Below are 21,193 nucleotides of genomic sequence, written 5' to 3' on the forward strand. Positions count from 1 at the left end.
GAAGTCTCCAAACAGTGAACATGTTCCCTTCAAAGCCTCTGATGTTCAGTGACAAAATAAACATGCATGATTTAAATCTGAATAACCTTTCAAATGCCTTCAAATTTATTTTGGCCTGATTGGAGTCTCACATACCCCACTGCTGTTCATATTATGCTGATAATAACTGCATTTATTTCCAGAAATATTTATATATTCCCCTGATTTTATTTAAATCAAACAGGTACAGAAGCTATGAAGTAGTAACTCTTCTTTTTTTACACAAAATTGACTTGTGCATTTGATTCACACGACTGGCAGCAAAGCAATCCTATTACACCAATAAACAATTTAATGTCAGCATGGCAGCTATGGCGATAAACGGTAATTGCGGGAGCACACTTCCCAGATATCCAGACAGTGTCGCATGTGTGACGTCCATGGTTGGCTCCGGGTGTAACTCTTGATTTTCCTGGCTGACGGTCGCTTTCCTTTTTAGACTGTTTGCCTTTATCTGAGCGTCCAATTTGTTTCTTTTTCTTTGGATTTTCACTTATTTTTGAAGTTGTATCTGTAGTCATCGATCTTGTTTTGTTTGTTTGTTTCAGCCATTGTAAATTACTGTTTACTCGCAACACTTGAAGAGACCGGAAAAACAGCCGCTTTACACACAAGTGTGTTTGTTGCGTTAGCAACGCCTACCCTCTCTGGCAGACCGATGGTAAATGGATGGTAAATCCAATGGTAAATGGATATATATAGCGCTTTTCTAGAGTTTGTGACCACTCAAAGCTGCTTTTACACTATGTCACATTCACCCATTCACACACACATTCATACACTGATGGCAGAGGCTGCTACGTAAAGTGCCAAACTGTCAATCATATATCACATTCTTACCCGTTGGCTATGCCACCGGGGGCAATTTGGGGTTCAGTGTCTTGCCCAAGGACACTTCGACATGTAGCCTAAGGGAGCTGGGGATCGAACCTCCGACCTTCCGATTGAAAGAAGACTGACTCTACCACTGAGCCACAGCTGCTCCAATCACTGCTGGCTGACGGAAAACGTGTCACTAACTGGGCGCCACTTGTGATTTTTTCTGCGAAAGTCGCACCAGACACCCAGTCCATAATACTGCAAATGCAACCGTTGTGTTACCTCATTCGGTGATAGATAGTGACTTAAATGACATTTATTGACATGAAAATCTTATTTTTTTTTAGATTATTACTTAAGTCATGAAGCATCAAGCTCATAAAACAAGTGTGTTTTTCAGGAATGTTCCGGTACCAATACCAGTGTTGGAAATGCCCTGGATACATTGTAAAATGTGGTAGCGGGTATCAGAGAGTACGCTTATCAATGCACTGGTCCAATATGATCATCCTACTAAAAAGTGTACTTGTTTCTTCTTCTGCTAAACGGAAGCCTGCACAGCAACATTATGGGCCCGTCCACCCAGCGCAAAGCACTAAAGGGCGCAGCGCAAGTGTCATTGCTATCTTCCACCCAGCGCAGTCGCCATTTTCACACCCAGCACCCACGTTGTGTAAATAGCAAGTGATCTTGCGCCAGCGTTAGTGCCCTTGGGCGTGTTGGTTTTGAAATTAGGTGTGGTCAGGCAAAGGGGTGGAGTGTTGCTATCTTGAGGACGCAGAAAGCGACTGTGCCTTAGACCAACAAAAACCTGGTCTGAAGTCTAAAGTCTGTGGCGCAATTTGTGTTTGCTTTTTAGAGGGCGCATTATGGACATACCTCAGCGAGTTTACAACATGAGCCTGTGCTTGTCACTCACACAGGGACGCACGGCAGCACTTCTACTCATAAGGTAAAAGAGGTGTGTTTGCAGATGCAGTGAAAAAACGGACAGACTGCAAGGTTTGGTTTCCCTCGTCTCCTTAAAACATGATACTACTTTCTGTTTGTTACCGATCTGCTGAGAAGTGCCGGAAGACGTGGACAAGTTCACTGCTGCCTCCACACACACCTGTCCCACCTCAGGGAGATTCCTGCTCCAGCCGTGCACGGGCCAAAAACTACAGAGACTGACGCAAAGCTCTCCATAATGCATGGTCATTCTGATGCACGCTCTTTATAAATACTGCAGATACCGACACACAATTAATTAATTACTATACTCAAACATAACTACCTGTGGCACTGACAATTGTGTCCACAGATATTAAAACACTGCCCAGCGCCAATTAAGCACGCAGGAGACAATACAGCCATGCGATCCAGCAGCAGTAATAAGTAAATAAACATTTAAAGCCTACCTTTCTTTGATGGTCAGCGCACAGAACCGGGCTCTTAAAGGTAATGACAGCTGACACTCTGATTGCTTTGATTCATGTTATGCCAAAAACACGCCTATGAATAATCCAGGGACTTAAGCCCACCTCTTTGCACCTTGCGCCTTGGTTTGCGCCCAGATTGTGCACCGTGTAACTAGCAAAAGTGCGTCCAACACGCCATAACTAAGCGCCATGCGCTTTAGACTGCGCTCCTTCCGCCGTCTAAATAAGGCCTTATAACTTAAAGCTGCCACTAACAAATATTGTGTAAAAAAAGAAATAAAAACTTAGTTCAGTGAAATTATCCTCTGAAGATAGCAAACAACGGAGCACTGCTAGCAGAAATGTAGCAGAGATGCTAACATTAGTAAAAGCTTAAGCTTAGCTGTCAGTTTTTTTCCCATCACATATCAAGTTAATAAAAACAGGTTAAAAAAATCAAAAGAAAGCTGATGTGTGAAAACAAATGTGGCAGACTTTGACAGACATAGGATGTCAGAGGGGGCTGCTAGCTGAGATGCTAGCTTGCTAACATTAGCTGAACATGGAAGCTGTTTGGAGGTGCTTGCTTAGTTTTGAGGTAAAGATTCCTTAAGTGTACTGTTTAAGGCCCACAACAATTACAACAATTACAATTACAATCATTATACCTCCATATAAAGAGCAAATAGCTGTTATAAATTTGCAGTAAAATCTCTGGTGTTTGTATTCCTGTGGATAAATATAAGTAGCTAAACTTAGCCGTTATACCTTCATATTTATGACACTCTGCCACTGCAGCTACTACAGAGATTGACAGCAGAACACATCAACAACTCTGAGCTGCTGTCAGACTCAAAGAGCAAGAGACTTTCAGCCCTGACATTTAAGGAGCAGGCAAGAATAAGTCCATCAGAGGCAGCTACTTGCAGTAGCTTCAATGGACCTAAGGAAAAACCACAAGACATGTTGCTATGTTGATAACTGGTGGGCTAGATGGATGTTTATGTAAACTTTCACCAACTTTGACAGAAAATGGCAGCTTTACACCTCGTCCCTGTCTGCCATGTAAAAAAATCACTATTTGAGGGGGAAAAACTGATGAAATTCCAGCTTTTCTCTGTTGCACACTGGAAGTGACACACTGATAATATCTGACAGAGATGGAGTATCGACACTTCAGTCTAACAGAGTAAAGTGTGGAATCTCCTGGTGGTTAACAGGTGTCAGCCTCCTGGATCGATACCATACTGTCCTTGGCTCAGCCAATGATGCGACTTGTACCATAAATTTCTGGCTTCTCCTCGGAGATGGAAAGCCAGCTACATGCTGCTCTCTGTGCTTTTGGCCTGGTGCTCTGAGTGCTAGCATGAGTGATAGCAGTCATCCAGGCAAATCTGTTTCATTTTCTGGAGCCATTTGGTGTAAGCACTGTAATTCCAAACAGGCAACCTTCAGCACTGCCATCCCCCCAAAAAAAAAAAAAAAATTATCAACATTGTTTGTAAAATGGGCAGCATCAGCTCTGAATCTCTGTCCACAAGCACGCTCAGCTAATTGTCCTCAATTACAACTATTGGAACTATTGTGTCTTTGCCGGCTGTAAAATCCGAACAAGCTCATGGTTCATCGCTTCTTTTTTACACAGATGTACAGACACTGGCTGTCAACTATTGAAAAGAGTGTCTGACTGTCTGAGTCTGTCTGAAACAACTTCTCTCCATCAATCAAACCCTCCCTCTTGTGTCCTTGTCATTCTTTTTCTTTTTTTGCTTTCTTTTGGTGCTCTGCCTCTCTCTTCTTCGATTCTGTTCAACGGCACAGTGACTTTTGGAGGATCACAAAAGACTCCCAGGTGGAGCCAGAATCAAAGCTTATAGGAAACTCGCATCACAGTAAAATGCAGTAAATTGGACACGCGGGGACAAAAGTGATTGGATGCTGTTAAAGCGTCACTTTGATTTGTCACTTCTCTCTCTTCCTCAGTTGCTAGGCAGATGTATAAGCATTCCTTAGTGTTTTACTGTAGCGATAAATTACTTGCAATTAGCTCATTTTCATACATTCTTTCGCCAACTTGAAATGAATAGTGAAAAGAAACAGTCTGCCTTGCAAACAGCCTTGCTTCCACTGCAGCTTCAAGTGTTATGATGAACTTGAAAAATGTGGCAGCTAATAAAATATTCTGTTCCTGTGAGGGTTTAGCGTTCGCCTTCAATATTGAACTGCAGGTATTTATAGATGCCCAACCTTTCGTGGAGATTAAAAGGATTAACTCATAATAAAGGGTAGCTAAACCGCAGATACATGATGAAGTTCCTTGTCTGAAAGTTTCCTTTCTGTACAGACTGCAAACCATTAGACGACTCAAAAGCAGAGCCTGGCTAAGGCTGTCCTCAGTAGTGAAGAAGAACTGGTGACCCTGGACTGGGGATATTGTGGGTTTTCAGAAGAACGCTTTGAGAAACTTCTGAGCTCAACCGCCATGTTCTCCGATTAGGGGGCAAGTGTCCAAGTTCAAATGTCCACGGGCCGCCTTAGAAACATCCTTGCCAGAAGCCGCTCAAGTAGTCAAGAAGCTCTTCAGTGACAGGGCACCAGGTGTGGATGAGATTTGCCCTGAGATGCAGAAGGCTTTGGACATTATTCGGCTGTCTTGGTTGACATCACACTGTCGCATTGAGGATCTGTGACTGGGGGTGGTGGTTCCCATTTTGGGAGGGTGGATGGGAGGGTGGGTGTCAGCCTCACGGGAAACTTTAAACCCTGGGTGCTGCTAAGGAGGCTCCAGCAGATCCAGGTATCCTCACATCCAGGAGGAACAATGTGGATTCTGCTCTGGCTGTGGGGCAATGGCAAAACTCTTCACCCTTGCGTGTGTTTCTAGGTACTGTAGGTTTGCTAATCCAGTCTACATGTGTTTGGTGGACTTGCAGAAGGCCTACAATTGTGTCCCAAGGGGACTCTGTGGGGGGTACTGCAATAATGGGAAACAGGGTCCATTGCTACGAGCCTTCCAGTCTTTCTTCTTTGTCACTGATTCTATTTGTGATTTTCATTGACAGAATCTCAAGGCGCAGCCACAGGGAGGAGAGTGTTTGGTTTGGGAACCTCAGAATTGCATCGCTGCTTTTTGCAGATGATTTGGTTCTGTTGGCTTAATCAAGCCCCTAGCAGGCACTGGGGGTGGTGTGCAGCTGAGTGTGAAGTCTTGAGATTAGAGTCAGCACCTCCAAGTCTGAGGCCACAGTTCTCTTTTGGGAAACAGTCCCAAAAGAGAAACATCCTCCAGATGGGGAGTTAGTTAGTGCTCAAGTAAAGGAATTCAAGTATCTCGGAATCTTGTCCACATGTAAGAGGTCATATGGATTGTGAGATCAATAGACAATCTATGGGTCCAACCCTCACCTATTGTCATGAGCTTTGGGTAGTGACTGAATGTGATTGCCGATACAAGTGGTACAAAGGAGTGTCCTCTGCAGACTTCAAGCAAGTCTAACTAGTAGGAGGTCCTGGGATAGAGCCAGAGCTCACTGATGGAGTTTCTGAGGGATCCCCAGGTATTCGTGGGGGAAATGCCTGAGGATCTTTTATACCTGATCAGACATTTAGCCCTTTACTTGCCCACATTATAGAACAAACTCTACTTTTGTTGACCTTCAGTATGAATCTTTATATACTCGGTTTTCACCCGACTTTGACTGAGCAGTTTTGACAGAGCATCACATTCTTTGCTTTCTTCAGCAACATACTCTTGATGTATGCCCTCTTATGCCTTTTACCCAGCAGATGCTAAAAGTCTATGATTTCCACATTCAAGAATCATTTCTTAACACAGCTTTGGCTTGATCTTTTTTCATCCTTTTTTAAAGCATTATGATGTTAAGTTGGCACAAACGTCCACTTGGACTCTAGTATGAACAGATTCAAATTTGGCAGCCAAGGGTCAATGATACCGTGATTTCTCAAATAACGATTTTGGCCATTACTCAAGAATTCATACTCTAATTATGAAAGAGGTTGACAGAAAGGATCATATAATGAAGTTATGACAATCTTGACCCGAAAGGTCAAAGGTCAACATAATTGTGACTCAATTTTTTGGGAGGAAAAAATTTTTTTCCGGGGCATAGTCCTGACCAGTTCTTGCAAAGGCGATGCATCACCTGGAAGGAATATCTTCAAATTTGGCACAAATGACCTCTTGGACTCAAGGATGAACTGATTCGATTTTGGTGGTCAAAGGTCAGAGATCAAGGTCACTTATCTGTCTCAGCCTCATAAACACAATATCTCAATTTTACTACATCTTGTTGATTATTATTTCATTATCCTGGCAAGAGAACAATGCAACCGCGATCATCTTGGGACAGTCTCCCCTCCCCCTAACCCCTTGTGTTCCTTGTTTTAGTAACAACACCATTAATGGGCTCTTACGGCTGTCAGATCTGCAAGGCTTATTCATCTGCATATTTTCTTCAAAGTGTGGTCCCCAAAAAAAGGTCAATTGACTCTGAACTGGCCAGACCTAAAGGGGGGAGATGAATTGCACGCCCTGCGGCATCAGACAGAAATAGCACACACCTTATTCTGAGGATTATAATTATTTTAAAAGAGAGAGGGTGGGGGGGTGGTTATTCGGATGATGAAATATGCTCCCACAGCTGAAATGAAATGTTCCTAACTTCTCCTTCACCCAAATGCTTCCAATCAGGGGTTGCAGGAGAGTGACAGTGTTGTTGTTATCTGCATCTGTTCTTGCAGTGAAACATCATGACGACCCTGCTGGATCTGAAGAGTAGTGTGCTGCGGCAGGTGCAGAGGAGCCAGTCGCTGAGAAGCAGAAGGGAGGCTCCGCCCACCGCCAGCAGCCCCCTCACACACTGCCCTGAGCCCTTACCTCGCAGGTGAGCCACTTGGGTGCACATCTGAGTTCCACGTCACCTTACTGTAGTAGGATTTAGGTTGATAGTCTTCGTCAATTTGAAATTTGTGAGCTTCTTGTGCTCGATTCTGTTTTGTTTATCTGATGAAAATTTACTGATGCTCAAATGTCCAATCCCTTTAGCAGTGTGAAGCCTGAACAGTGTCTATTTGTGTTAACTTAAGTTGGGTTGATTCACTCCCTGCTTTTGCTTTTGATTGCCTTCCACATTATTGTCAGACACAAATTAGGCCTTGCTTGAGTGCGAGGCAGGAGGCAAGATGTTAATATATTACTGTGTCTAGAAACATAGTTCCTAGCTAGAGTTAATATTTGCTTGATTGTTACAGCTCAGAGCAAGTAGAGCTTCAATAATAAGAGTTTTTTAGGAAAATTGAATTGCAGTCCGTGTAGCTACAGGAAGATAATAACAGCCTTTCGTAAAACAGCAGCACACGCTCATAAGCAATAATTCATGTCTGTTTCTCATTTGTTTCCACTGGGCGTCCAGCTGAAGCCACAGGTCATCATTTCTTGTCAACACAGTGTTTTAATGTGGTTGGCATTTATTCCAGAGTTTTGACTTCCTGCGAGCCAGCCGTGCACAAGCTGCCTCGCCCCCAAAGGACACATCAACCTCACTATTACATGCACAGTCAGGCTCTGAATCGGATCACAAATGCTGCTTTCTTGTACTTCAGTTTGCACCTCGTGTAGCACATCCCTGCTGTTTTTACCTTGAAGACATCTTTCTGCATCATAAGCCAGGAAAACAAATCAAGTTATATTTTAGTTCATGTTTGTGTTTTGTGTCTGAATTTGTTATACATGTAAAGTTACGTGTACATATGTTTAGATGTCTGTTTTGTGCATATATGTGTACATGTATGTATTTGTTTCAATGATTAATTTTTGTATGTCAGTCTGCTCTTTTTCATTCACCCATTTATAAAGGCAACCAGAGACGGAAGTAAGGAATTACAAGTACTCTTGTTACTATAATTGAGTAGCTTTTCGTGCACTAAAATGAAGTAAAGTAATTCGGTACATTTGTGCATCCATCCGTTACTGAGTAAAATATTTATCGACGGATATTGCAAGCTAAAAGAAAAACTGACTTGTTCCAGACACCAATCAAATGCAACTCATCAAAAACAGGCCAATCAGTTCAAAGTGTCGCTTCAAAACAGCCGTTAGATCGCTCTCTTTAAAGCCACCAGACTCCATTAACAAAAGCAGTCATTTTATCTGGCAAAGACGGGACTTGCTGGTCTCCCACTGCCTTGTTACACGTCGTAACACACATTAGTTCGGAACCGACCTACCCATGTATAACACCACACAATAACACAAACTAACCAAATGAGACGGCGGTAGACAATCAGCAACTACCGTGTTCTGCGAGGTAAAAGCTACTTTTTACTTTTACTTGAGTCATTTTTTACATTGGTACTTTTATTTTTTACTTGAGTACAATTTCAGTCAAGTAACAGTACTTCTTCTTGAGTAGAATATTTCAGTACTCTTTACACCTCTAAAGGCAACATATGCCACAAACAAAGGAGAAGTTTATTAACTGCTAAATCAATCAAAACAAAATAAGTTTACAATCTTTGTAATCTATTGATAGTAGCGCTGTCAATCAATTAAAATATTTAATCGGGATTAATCGCCTGGTTGTCCATAGTTAACTCACGATTAATTGCAAATTAATTTTTTATCTGTTGTAAATGTACCTTAAAGAGATATTTTTCACGTTTTTAATACTCTTATCAATATGGGAATATGCTTCCTTTATGCAAATATTCATGTTTGTTATTGTTGCTACATTCCAAAACAATTACAAGTACTGTCCAGAATATTCTACAGAATAACCTCAAAGGTTCTGCATGCTCAAAAAATATGCTGAAAGCATAACATGGCAAACTGAAGCCCAGCAAGCAACAACAGACAGGCAGTAGATAAAAATAACATCATTTTGGTAAAAGTTTAATCACTTAAAGACATTTTTCACAACCTGGGTCTCTCTGCATCAGCTGTGTGTTTGGCCAGCAAGTGGTATTTAAGACTTGACGTACTCTGTTGGTAACACATTGATAGAGGATATGCTGTTTCTCCTTACATAATAGTAAATTGAATAATTTGGGTTTGGGGCTGTTGGTCGGTGTTGTTGGTTGTGCATTGGGAAATTGCGACGACAATTTATCATTATTTTCTGACATTTATAGAAACAATCAATCAGTTAATCAAGAAACACTAAACAAATGCACTTTTATCTTCCAAACACGCTATCCAGACACTAAAATTTACCTTAACTGAGCGTATGAAGTTGTACACCTCATAGATTAATTCTTTCTACTGTATTTGTATTTTATCAAAACAAATGTAAACATTTAATTTACACCAGATGTTTCACTTAGCAGGCACCAATTCTGCTAGTTTTTTCATTAATTAAAATACAAACTGAACATTTATTTGTTAAAGAAAACCTGCTCGCTGTTCAGCCTGTGTGTTTATGTGTTGATTTGTTATTAATTATTACATGTTTTATGTAAATACTTATATACTATATTCATGTGCTCTATGTACGTTTGTCTGAATCTGTACAGAATGTTTTCTGTGTGTTTGAAGTTCGCTTCATGTCTGTAATTGTTGCTCTTTTATGCTTTTTACATTTGACTGTAAACATCTGGCGCGGAGAATAAACAGAACCTTTGTGCATTTTTGTCTTTATTCTGTCTGATCTCTTCCAAGCTTTCTTTCTTATTTTCTCCCCTTTGTACTTTTTGCTCGTGTGTGTTTGTGTGTGTATCTTTTCTTTTTTGCTTTGTTTTTAGTTTTTTGTTGCCTGCCTCATAGCAACTAATGAAGTGGCACAGGTAAAATCAGTCATCTGACTTGTTTTGAAGCTTCATCTGTAGCCAAAAGTAATAGTATGAACCTGAGGTTTCTATAGCAACCTACACACAGGCTGCTGCCACCATGTGAACTTATACTTGGAATGACGCCCATGTCTATTTTTAACACGGAAGACAACCTCAGATGTTGTTTTGAACATCGACCAATTTTGGAATCAAAATCCTTCTGAACATTTTCAATACCTGTTTTAATTGAATGCATATTCTTTATACTATATGTATATTTGATTTAATTTATAATATTTTAACCCTATTTGATCACAAGTTTGTGCCGGTGAGACTGTTCCTGTGTTATTCATTAAAGCGTGATTTGACCCGTCAGTATCTCACCTTTTTCTCATTTCCCATGTCGGCCCCCTGTTGTTACAGCCTCCTGATGAGCCGTGCACACACACCCCGAGTACTCATCATTAGAGGCAGGCTGTTGATCTTTGTTATCCATTCACGCTGCCGGCCCGCCTGCACTCTCACTTTAATTGAGAATTTGCAAATGAGGCCAGGGAGATTTGGGCTGCTCTGTCCGCAGTAGTTGACCCGGTAGTGCAGTCGGCTGTCAGAGCTGAGCTCTCACACCGGCATATCGGGGATGAACCTTTTAATTAAGTCGAGCAAATGATGCTTTTACCTCCTTGTGAGCTGGTTGTAGTGCTCAAGACACCGAGATGAGCTCGACCGTGTGTTACCACATGAAACCCACAGGGACTTGTAATTAAATTTGCATTTTTGTTCTATTATTGTTTAGTCATTTAACTGTTTACTTCCTGTCAACAGCGGTGGACGTCTAAATGTGAGCTCGCTGCTGTGCCATTAATGAATTTGACTCCTCAGCGTCACTGAATTAAGCGGTCATTTTGTAATTAATTGAGAGTAACATTATACTATTCAATGGCAGGAAAAGAGACCTTTAAAGTACATGCAATTACAGTAGTTCATGGCATACTACACATTTAAAGGCTGTTATTGTATTTTTTTCATTGTCAATAAATTATATGAAAAAAACAACCTAATGAGCGCATATTTAGAAACTCATACGGTATAATTCACTTCTTCAAAAAGGCTCATTAATTTCCTCAAATAGACACTGTGGTTTTAAGCAAACATTAGACAATGTATTTGTTGGGGACTATTTTTAGCTGTGGATTAATGGAGAGGTTCACCACATTATTGATCCCTTAAGCAACCTCTTATCCTGTCTGATCTTCTGCTCTGTTTCATGTGTCAGAGGCTTGAAGCGATAAAACTATCAAATATTTCACATAAATCCTCGAAAATTCTAGAGGAACATTAAAAATATACATATTTTTATATATAATACAAATATTTTTGTAGCATTATTTAACATCTTTTTTTTCATTTCCAATTAATCACTTAGCAACTTCATCAGATTTATCTAGTGACCTATTGTTGGGTGCCTGACCCCTATAGGTTGGGAGTCGTGGCCTAAGTGAGCATTTTCGCTCGGACAATGATGTATTTGTGATAATGCAACAGTTAGTTCTGACCAAGTAATCTGTTTGGATAAGAGGCATTCCATTAGTGCTGATGTAGAGTATAACAGCACTGAGATGTTTCACTCTGTGTATCACTCCGCCTCAGCCTGGTGTTCTGAATACTGTTAATTCACATTACAGCAGACTGTGTCTGTCTACATTAATCAAGCTGGTACCTCTGAATCTCACAGCAGACTCTTCTTTCACTGGTTGATGATAAATTAAAACATACAGATAAATGTACATGATAGAAAACAGCTGATCTGTGGTAACCTGTAGACACGTTGAGAATGTTTGGGTTGCTTGGCAACCCAAGTCCAGTTTCAGTTAAGTTATGGAACTAGTTGAGTTGGAGGAGCAAAAAACAATCTGTTGTTGAATATTACTTTTTACTACTATTGCCGCTTGTAGCACTGTAGCAATATCACACTCGAGGTTATGATGTTGTACTGAATATGAGCACGGCTGTGATTATCTGCGGCACTCGGCGAATCACAGCCGTGATGATATTCAGTACTACATCACTCCCTCTCATGTGATATTGCTTAACTGACTGTAGGTTAATAATAATGCCTTTGTTTATTGTAATAAAGCAGAATGTCTTCCACTTCAAAATTATGGATCTTTTATGTTTTCTTTATAGATTGTGACCAACAATGGAGCTCAGAGGAATACGCTACATTAGGCTTCAGCTACACAGACAATATTCTCATTGTATCATCAGCCTCATCTTTTAAACAGAGAACTCCTAACGCATGCAGTTCTGATCACTTATGACAGACATGATTCCCTGAGGAAAGAATACCCACAATGCTGATACTGTTTTATTGCTAACAAATGAAATTTAAGTTAAATGTATCAAAAGCTCAGACATCATTTGCCTCGTAGTCAGTAATGATGCAAGAGCTTTAGAGCATCAGAGTTGCCCTTTTCCTGTTTTTTGAAATCCTCTGTCAGTTATTGACCCGCACAGTGAGGAAGCAAAAACTGTGAAACACAACTGTGAAGCCCCCAAGAAGACTTGAGCCGGAAGTCATTTCACATCAGGCTGCTGCTCTATCTGCTGGTCGTTGGAGCTGGGAGACGGCTGTTTCACAGGTTATTGAACGGCGAGATTGTATCAGAGCTGTTGCGATCATATCTCCGCATTAGAGCCTTCTCACCTGTTAGATTTGTTGCTTAATCAAATGTGTAATTAGAGTTAAAAAAAAAAACAGCGTTGTGTGTTATACTGAATGGAGATCGGTGTTTGTGATAGGAGCTGCAGGCTGATTTTACACCCGACGTTTTTTAGAATGCACACAGGCGTCACATTGTCTTTCATGCTGCAGACAACAGTGATGTCTGCACTATTAATTACTATGTATGCACTGCCAGATTACATTGAAGTTTGAAGTGTGTGCTGCTGTAACCTTCACACTCCCAATTAGTCATGTTTAAACACATATTCTGGCAGATGGAGGAAGTTCACAGCGTTCATGTTGTTATTTATGTTTTCCATCTGATTTACTCTCCAGACAGGAAATCGCAATTGAATGAACTCGGAAAATAAATTAGAATAAAATGACAGTATAAAAAAAGGACCTGTTTCCTAGCAACATCAAATCAGTTTGTTATTCTGTCGGCGTGTGTGTGTGCGTGCGTGAGAGAGGGAAAGGTTAAAAGATATCAGCATCATTTTTTTGTACATGAATCAAATCAGACTTGACTTGATTTGCATCTTTTGGGTATTATTTCGGCTCATAAACACGTCGTCCCAAAGCTCGAAACAAAAAGCTCCCAGACTGTCTGGACAAATCCTCAAGCTGTCTGACTGACAGAAGATGGGACAGATTTCTGGATGCGAGAAAGCCCTGGATGATTGAAGATGGATGTGGAGAGAATTGAGTGTCTCACAAGTATTGCAAATGAAGCTTACTTGTGATATATTTGCAAATGAAAACTGTAAGCTCCAGGAAACAAAGCCTCCCATGTCTTGTCAGCAGAGAAGGCTTTGTTTTCACTGTAGACTCGGTTTGTGGTTACAAGCTTTCAAAATCTGACTGGAACAGCTCAGTTTGTGATCAGTATTTGACAAAATCAACAAACACAACACCAAGTGCTAAATATTGGCCTTTCCTTATGTAAAAGTAGGGACAGACCTAACTAGACCTGGCACAGTTACTCTATAACTTGGAAGGATGACAAATTATTCACCAATTTTATGATTGTAGTAGTTGTATGTAGTATTTGTCCTTTTCAAAGTTCAAATGCCCAAACATCAGTGGTATAAGCTTCTAAAATTAATATATTATCTGTTTCTCTTAGTGTTGATCATATTTAACCTGATATATTTTAGTTTACATTGTTTGAGGGACAAGTGATTGGCAGGACTTAAGCTTGAGCTCTGAGAAGGACCAAATCAACCAAATGATTAATTGATGATCAAACATATAGCATCGTATTGTATCATATCGGATCGTATACTTTATCGTATCGTGTAGTACAGATCATCATTTATTGTGTCCTAATGTATCTTGTCATATCATATCGTAACGTACCGTACCATAGTGTATCGTATTGTATTGTATCTTCGCATCGTATCATATCGGGTCATGTCATACCGTTTTGTACAATATTGTATTATATTGCGTCATATCTTTTGTATTGTATCATATTGGATCAGATCATAATTTATTGTATTCTAATGTATCTTATCATATCATATCGTAAACGACCTGTACCGTACCATAAGGTATTGAATTGTATCATATCATATCATATCATATCATATCGTATCATATCGTATCATATGTTGTATCGTATCGTATTGGATCGTGTCATACGTTATCTTATCGTTTTGTACAATATTGTATTGTATTGCGTCTTGTCTTTTGGATTGTATCATATTGGATCGGATCATACTTTATTGTATCTTATCATATCTTATCATATTGTATAGTACTGTACTGTACCATGATGTATCACATTGTATCGTAACGCAACGTATCGTAACGCAACGTATCGTAACGCAACGTATCATAACGCAACTTATCGTAACGCAACATATCGTAACACAACTTATCGTAACCCAACTTATCGTAACGTACCGCAACGCTACGCAATGTAACGTATCGTAACGTATCATATCTCATCGTATGGTATCATATTGCGTGGTATCATCTTGTATAGAAAGACAATAGTCAGAGGATCACAAACCATCAAAATAATCACAAGTTGCAGCCCCACTAGCAGGCATGATTTCATTAGTGTAAAAAATTCGACCCCTTTTTGTAGAGTAAACGGTATTTTTCAGTTAGTCTACTGTAGCACTTTAACTATATCTACCTTTCAAGTTCTGCTGGGTTTGATGCCGGTGGAAACCTAACCAACTCTCCCAGCACGGTTGCCATTAGTCCTCATCAATACCTCAGGGGTTTGCCATCCGCTCCCCCACCATGGCGAGAGTCAGTGGGTGCTGGGATGGGCTGCCACACACCCGCTGTGATGCGATGACGCTAATAAAGGAGCGTGACGGGGGCCTCTGCGGACGGCTCTTCTGCATAATGTGACAGGGGTTGGGGGCAGATGAGGAGTTACAGGGAGACAGAATGGCTGATCCCGACGGCTCCGCTACAGCTCACATCAGAGCTGCTGCCTGCTCCACTGATTTCCATACAGGCCAGGAGGAAGATGCCCGCTGAGAGATTTGGGGGGGAGGTGGAGGGGTGAGAGGTGGTGGTGGGGATTCCCAAGGTGTTCAGCCAGCTACTCCCCCCCACCCCCCCGAATGTGCCTGTGTCACCATGACAACTGAGGCCGGCAGGACTCTGGGGGATTCACTCACACCTGGAGGAAACTGAAAACATAATTTGCATTTTTGCACGCAGCCCTGCTCATCATAGTAGATTAACATGCTTCATGCAGAGTGCAGACATGTTCCTTGGCTGAGAGCTTTGGTCTACCCCTGCTTCGCTTTTTTAGAGCACTAGATAAGACAGTGTTTTACAGCTACTGAGGAGCTGAACTGAAGGTGATGGAAACCAGTAGTTCAGCTTTTAAAGGGAACAGATAGTCTGTATTTGCAATCAGGATGAAGTCTGAAATCTGAATGACTTCAACTTGAGCTTTGAGAAGTCATTATATTTTATGGCCCAAACGATAAAATGATTTACATATTAGTCAGTCAAATAGTATGGTATCATATCGTATTGTATCGTATCGTACTGTATTGTATTGTATAGTAAGAAAAAAGTCAAATGCTTGGGTTTGAAGCTAAAATGCTGTTATAATGTTGAACTGACAACCTTTAGACAACAGCTAATGTTAGCATTCAACCACTTCCTAGCTAACATTACGTTAGCAAGGAATACACCTTTCCTATTGTATCATTTAACTCTACCAAAGTAATATTAGCTTTAAGCCACTTTCTAGCTAACAGTTATTTTAGCTAGTAAGTGGCTGAGTGCTAGCTCAGTATTAGCTGTTGTCTGATGAAGCTAATGTCTTCAAATATGTTGTTTTAACTTCAAATATGGATATATTTCCCTCCAGATTTTGACTGTTCACTGTCTTTTCAGTTGCTGATCTAGATGCAGTGAAATGACAACAATTTGTCAGATACCTAAATCTATACAACTTACAACCTTCAAGTCAGCAGTTTGACATTATAACAGCATTTGAGCTTCCCACCCTGAGTATGAGTTTAGAGGAAAATGGCTGCAGTGTGAATATCGAGTCAAGTTTCATCACTTTTTTAGACATGCATTGTCAATCTGTTTCGTCGTCTCAGCAGGGTTTCCGAGGAGAGCCTGGAGTTCTTTGAGCGAGTGAATGCCATCCTGCAGAAACAGGAGAACATGCTACGGGCCGCCCAGGACGAGGTAACCCCCACTCACCTTCCACCTTTCCATCTGTTGCACACTTGAAGCACGTTCGAGGAGCCAGTAGGCCTCGGCGCCGTTACTCAGTCTTCTGTCACAGCCAGAGTGACGTCTGCAGACAGAAGGGCCGGGTTGAGAAGGGCGCTCAGAAGTCTGGAAGCTCAGCTGTGACAAGCTCTCGTGATGGCAGTCATGCTGTATGAACATCTTTGCTGGAGGCTATTTGATGTCTTCATGTGCACAGTAATGTAAGACAGGGGAGTTAAAGACGGAGAGAAGAGTCGTTATTACAACATAAGATCAATCAACAGAATGTTATAATTGGCAGGACGTTATATTGTCCCCTGAGCACTTAAATGTTTTTTTTTTCTTATTGAGGATTTCGGTTGGTGCAATTAAAATATATTATAAAGGTTGCAAACTAGTGACTTCCTGTTTTTAATGTGGCCCCTTACAACAAATCATTGTCAAGTTGGGACCCTTTGTAATGTTTTAGAAGCATATCCTGTTAGTAGTCCCGTCAAAGAGTGATTCCCCTTCTTAACGTCTCAGATTGATTAATTACGATAAGTATTAGAGGTGGCAATGTGGTAAAAATATCAAATACTTTTTAAAGAGAAAGTTTAGGGGGGAAATGCGTGCCTCCTGAGTGTTTGTGTCTCCTCACAGTCCCAAAGAGGGGCCTGCACGGTGCCGCCGCCCCAAGAACACGTGGACCAGTCCTTCATGCAAGACAGAATCAGCAGGACGGAGGTGCGTCAGCTCTGCGTTTTCATCCAATTCAGCAGGGACCAGATTTTAAAAGTCACAATAAAAGAAGGCAGTGAAGTTTTTTTTGTTTTTTTATCCCTGCTTTTGATGTGCAGCAGAGCAGAAAGCATGAAGGCAAAGGAACACAAGCTTGTTATTAAGTGGAGTGTGTTTTCATGTAGCTGGACCTGCTTTATGAGGAGGCTGTGTACACGGTGGTCAACCGGGTGGGAGTGCCTCAACCAGAACATGTGAAGGGTGACGAAGACCTGTTTGCTTACCTTCTAAAGGTATCTGTCCATTTATCTATCATCTATCTATCTATCCATCTATCTATCTATCTATCTGTATATCTATCTATCTGTCTGGAGCTCTTCTTAGCTCCATTAAATCCCTGTTAGTAACACTGCTGCAGCCTCACACAGTGTTATTGTTGTGTTATTTGTTGTGAGCAGGCGGCAAGAATGTGAGCAGATGCTCTTGGCTCAAACCTGATTAAACATCAAAGCCCAGTCACACTGTGTGCTGATATTCAGCTGTGATATTACATCCATTCAAATTAACTCAAGCCAAGGATTGTAGCTTTTTTATATCTGTTTTTTTCAAGGTGTGTTGCATTTTCACAGCTCAATTATTTTTTAAGTTCAAAGCAGTGAAGAAAAAAGAAACAGTTTGTAGAATATTTACTTGTTATGATTCTATTTTTTATTATTTTTATATTTTATGTTGAAAAATGTTTCTTACTGTTCTCTGAGGTGTTTGATATGGGCGAGGAGGAACATGACATCATTCTTCAGAAAGTTCAAGAATCCAAGGTGAGATACTTTGCGCATGACTCACTCTCTATTCAAATGATTTTTATAACAAAAGATCCCCCAGACATTCATCATTCATCAGTTTTATATCCCTACTGGTAAAAATGTCCTTTTACATAAAAACTGTCAGTCCTGTGCGAACATAATGTTTTCATTTCTAAGGCTATACAACATTTTGTTATATGTTACAGGTTTTAAAAGTAAGTTTAAGAACTTGCAATATAAAATTCCTTGCATTGCATTTAACAAAGTTTATTAGAAGGACCCCTTGAGATGAACCATCTCGTTTTCAAGGGGGTCCTAAACACAAATAAACAAATGATACAGTACATCAGGCAAGACAACACCAATACACTCACACATACACATACGAAGGCTCTCCTAGGCTACTCCAACAGAGCTATTTACATATACACATTTGTTAACTTCTGATGACACATTGGCGATACATAATTTGAACTTCTCAAGTATGATTAAAAGCAAGAGCAGTGGGGGTATCATCATTTATTTTGCAGTTAGTCTGGCATTAATAGAAGATTTCAATCGTTTAATGGATGAATTGCAGTCTGGCCAATGTCACCCAATTCATCATATTCACACTGTAGCAATTTTCCTCAGACATCAAGCTAACGGTGGGAAGCTAAAATGCTGTTATAATGTTGAACTGCTGTGTTCCAGTTTTCCAGTCGATTAATATAATGTGTATCTGTAATTTGTTACACATTCTGGTTTCACAAGTGATCAGCAACTGAAAAGACAATTGATAGTGGACATCTAGACAGAAACTGAGCCATATTTCAAAGTTAAACAGCATATTTGATAGCCTAATGGCAACCTTTAGACAATTGCTAATGTTAGCATTAGCCCTCTTCTTAGCTAACATTATGTTAGCAATGAATTTACACCTTTCCTATTGTATCTTTTACACTTCTAAAGTAATATTAGTTTAAGCCACTTCCTAGCTAAAAGTAATATTAGCTAGTAAGTGGCTGAGTGCTAATGTTAGCTGTTGTCTGAAGAAGCTAATGGCTTCAAATATGTTGTTTTAACTTGAAATATGGAGGATTTCCCTCCAGATTTTGAGTTTACTGTTTGTTCCTGATCAATCTAGATGCAGTGGGGGTATCATGCATACTGCTGTTTGTGCATTTGGTTCAATATCATACATTTCAGCATAAACGGTCAAGTATTTGAGAACCAGTTTGAGTTCAGTTATCCAGCACACTCAATATCAATTAGCATTAGCTTTTGTTCACATTAAGTATCATAATTTTAGTTTAAGATAACACCTTATAACAAAAAACTTGGCTTTAACTGAACTTAGAACTTAAAACACAACAGGATGAACTGTTTAGAAGTCACAAAGTGCGGATCACCAAATCCTCAGCTGTGCAGCCAAAGGTGGTGTGTTAGTCATTTCCCGACATTTCTTCATGCTCAAAGTTGGAGCGGTGCAGAAGTAATAAGGAGAAAGCATGACCTGCAGAGCCACAGCTGGAGCGCACTGATGCCCTTGGAGAGCTGTGAGATGAAAGACCTCCAACACTTGAAAGCCCAATTTTGCCTGATTTTGTGTCTGTGACTTGACTTGTGTCTGAGACCTTTAAAATACTCAATGATGACTGCTGGATATGTTTCGACCACAGAGAATATATTTTGCTATTTAAAAAGTATCCACAGTTTTGCCTCCTGTTGAACATTGAGTTTTCTTCTACTCACAAAGATACCTGATGAAATGTACAGGAATCGATTTTTCACTCTCTTACTCAACAATGCATGCTGATGTTTCTAAGTCAAGATACAGGACAGCGGAGTTAAAGAGAATACATTGTAATGAACTGAATGCACGGCCTTGATTTGATGTATTTACACGCTCTTACTTACTGAACTGTCAGTAAATGTCTTGTTTTTTCACAGCGAGCCAGTTTCTCCTTGAGAGTCTCTGTCATGAAAGCGAAGAATCTAATGGCCAAGGATGCTAACGGTGAGACAAAATCAGCTTTTATTTCTTAGAAAATCAAACAGTTCTGTGAAGTACGGCTCATCCAGGAGTGAATGGAATAGAAAAACTAACATCACAATGATACAGTGCATGATGGGTAGAATTCTGTCCAACCTGCTCACTACTTTATCTGGCATCATGAGGAATGTTTAATATTCTCCAGTATAATATAACAGCCAATGAAATCTGCAGAGAAATACAGAGCCCCACACATGTGAAAATCGAGTGTGCATACCTTCTGTTCATGTACAGCATGCATGTAATTACTTGAAGGCTGCAGAATGTGATGCCAGTATGTGAATAGTATTTCTTTATTGTATGATCCTTCAGGATTAATACAGTTCTATCTTATCTTACATTTTTAAAAGAAAAGATTAAAAAAAAACAATGTCTCCATAGTAATAAAAAAATGTGATTAAATCTGATTTACCAAATCCTGGTCAGTCAAATAATTTATTTGACTTGCACCAGACGGAAACCCTTCTTGCTGCTAGGCTGCTTCACGTGTGTTAACCTTTCCTGTCTTTCCCCGCCACCTCTGCCAGGTTACAGCGACCCCTACTGCATGCTGGGAATCCTGGTGGGCCAGAGCCCTCGGGAGATGGACGACAAAAAGGAGAGAAAGTTCAGCTTCAGAAAGAGAAAGGAGAAGCTGGAGAAACGCTCCAGCACCAAGGAGGTGTTACCTGCCAGGTGCATCCAGGTGACCGAGGTCAAGCCGGAGACTCTCAACCCAGTGTGGGACGAGCACTTTGTGTTGTGAGTACAGCAGTTTGACCTTTACCAAAGGACAGGACATGGTGACGTGATACATTCACAGGTTCACTTGTTTCACACGAATGCCTTAGAGCTGTTGGTTATGTGAGCAGTGAAGCACATTGTTATCTCTGTGGAAGGATCGCTGAAAGAATGAGGTTTCTTTAACCAGTTTTACTTAATTAAAATTGTAATTTTTCTGTTATTGTTTTTTTTACAGTGAAATAGACGACGTTCACAATGACCTCCTACATCTGGACATATGGTAAGATTAGTACACATGAAGTCCTTGAGTGATTTTCATTATTTTGGTTGAACTTTTAAACTTTTATGTCAGATAAGGTCAATTTTTTATGAGTGCATCATATAAAACAACATAAACACACACACACACAAAAGAGTCACGCAGCAAATATTGTGC

The 21,193-nt window shown here is 40.4% G+C and overlaps 1 protein-coding gene across 1 annotated transcript in view; it reads left to right on the forward strand.

Moving 5' to 3' along the window:
- Window positions 1-7,028: 7,028 nt before the first annotated feature.
- The window catches only part of baiap3 (BAI1 associated protein 3), a 30,916-nt gene continuing 16,751 nt past the window's right edge, over window positions 7,029-21,193 (forward strand). Inside the window, exons 1-8 of the mRNA XM_069674553.1 lie at window positions 7,029-7,162; window positions 16,362-16,449; window positions 17,119-17,202; window positions 17,382-17,489; window positions 17,955-18,014; window positions 19,932-19,998; window positions 20,562-20,775; window positions 20,993-21,037. Coding sequence (XP_069530654.1) covers window positions 7,029-7,162; window positions 16,362-16,449; window positions 17,119-17,202; window positions 17,382-17,489; window positions 17,955-18,014; window positions 19,932-19,998; window positions 20,562-20,775; window positions 20,993-21,037 — 800 coding nt within the window. The remainder of the gene's footprint in view (window positions 7,163-16,361; window positions 16,450-17,118; window positions 17,203-17,381; window positions 17,490-17,954; window positions 18,015-19,931; window positions 19,999-20,561; window positions 20,776-20,992; window positions 21,038-21,193) is intronic.

This window comes from Semicossyphus pulcher, unplaced genomic scaffold (assembly GCF_022749685.1).
Source record: "Semicossyphus pulcher isolate SPU_LCO1_2020_fin unplaced genomic scaffold, fSemPul1.0.p SCAF_23, whole genome shotgun sequence".
NCBI lineage: Eukaryota > Metazoa > Chordata > Actinopteri > Labriformes > Labridae > Semicossyphus > Semicossyphus pulcher.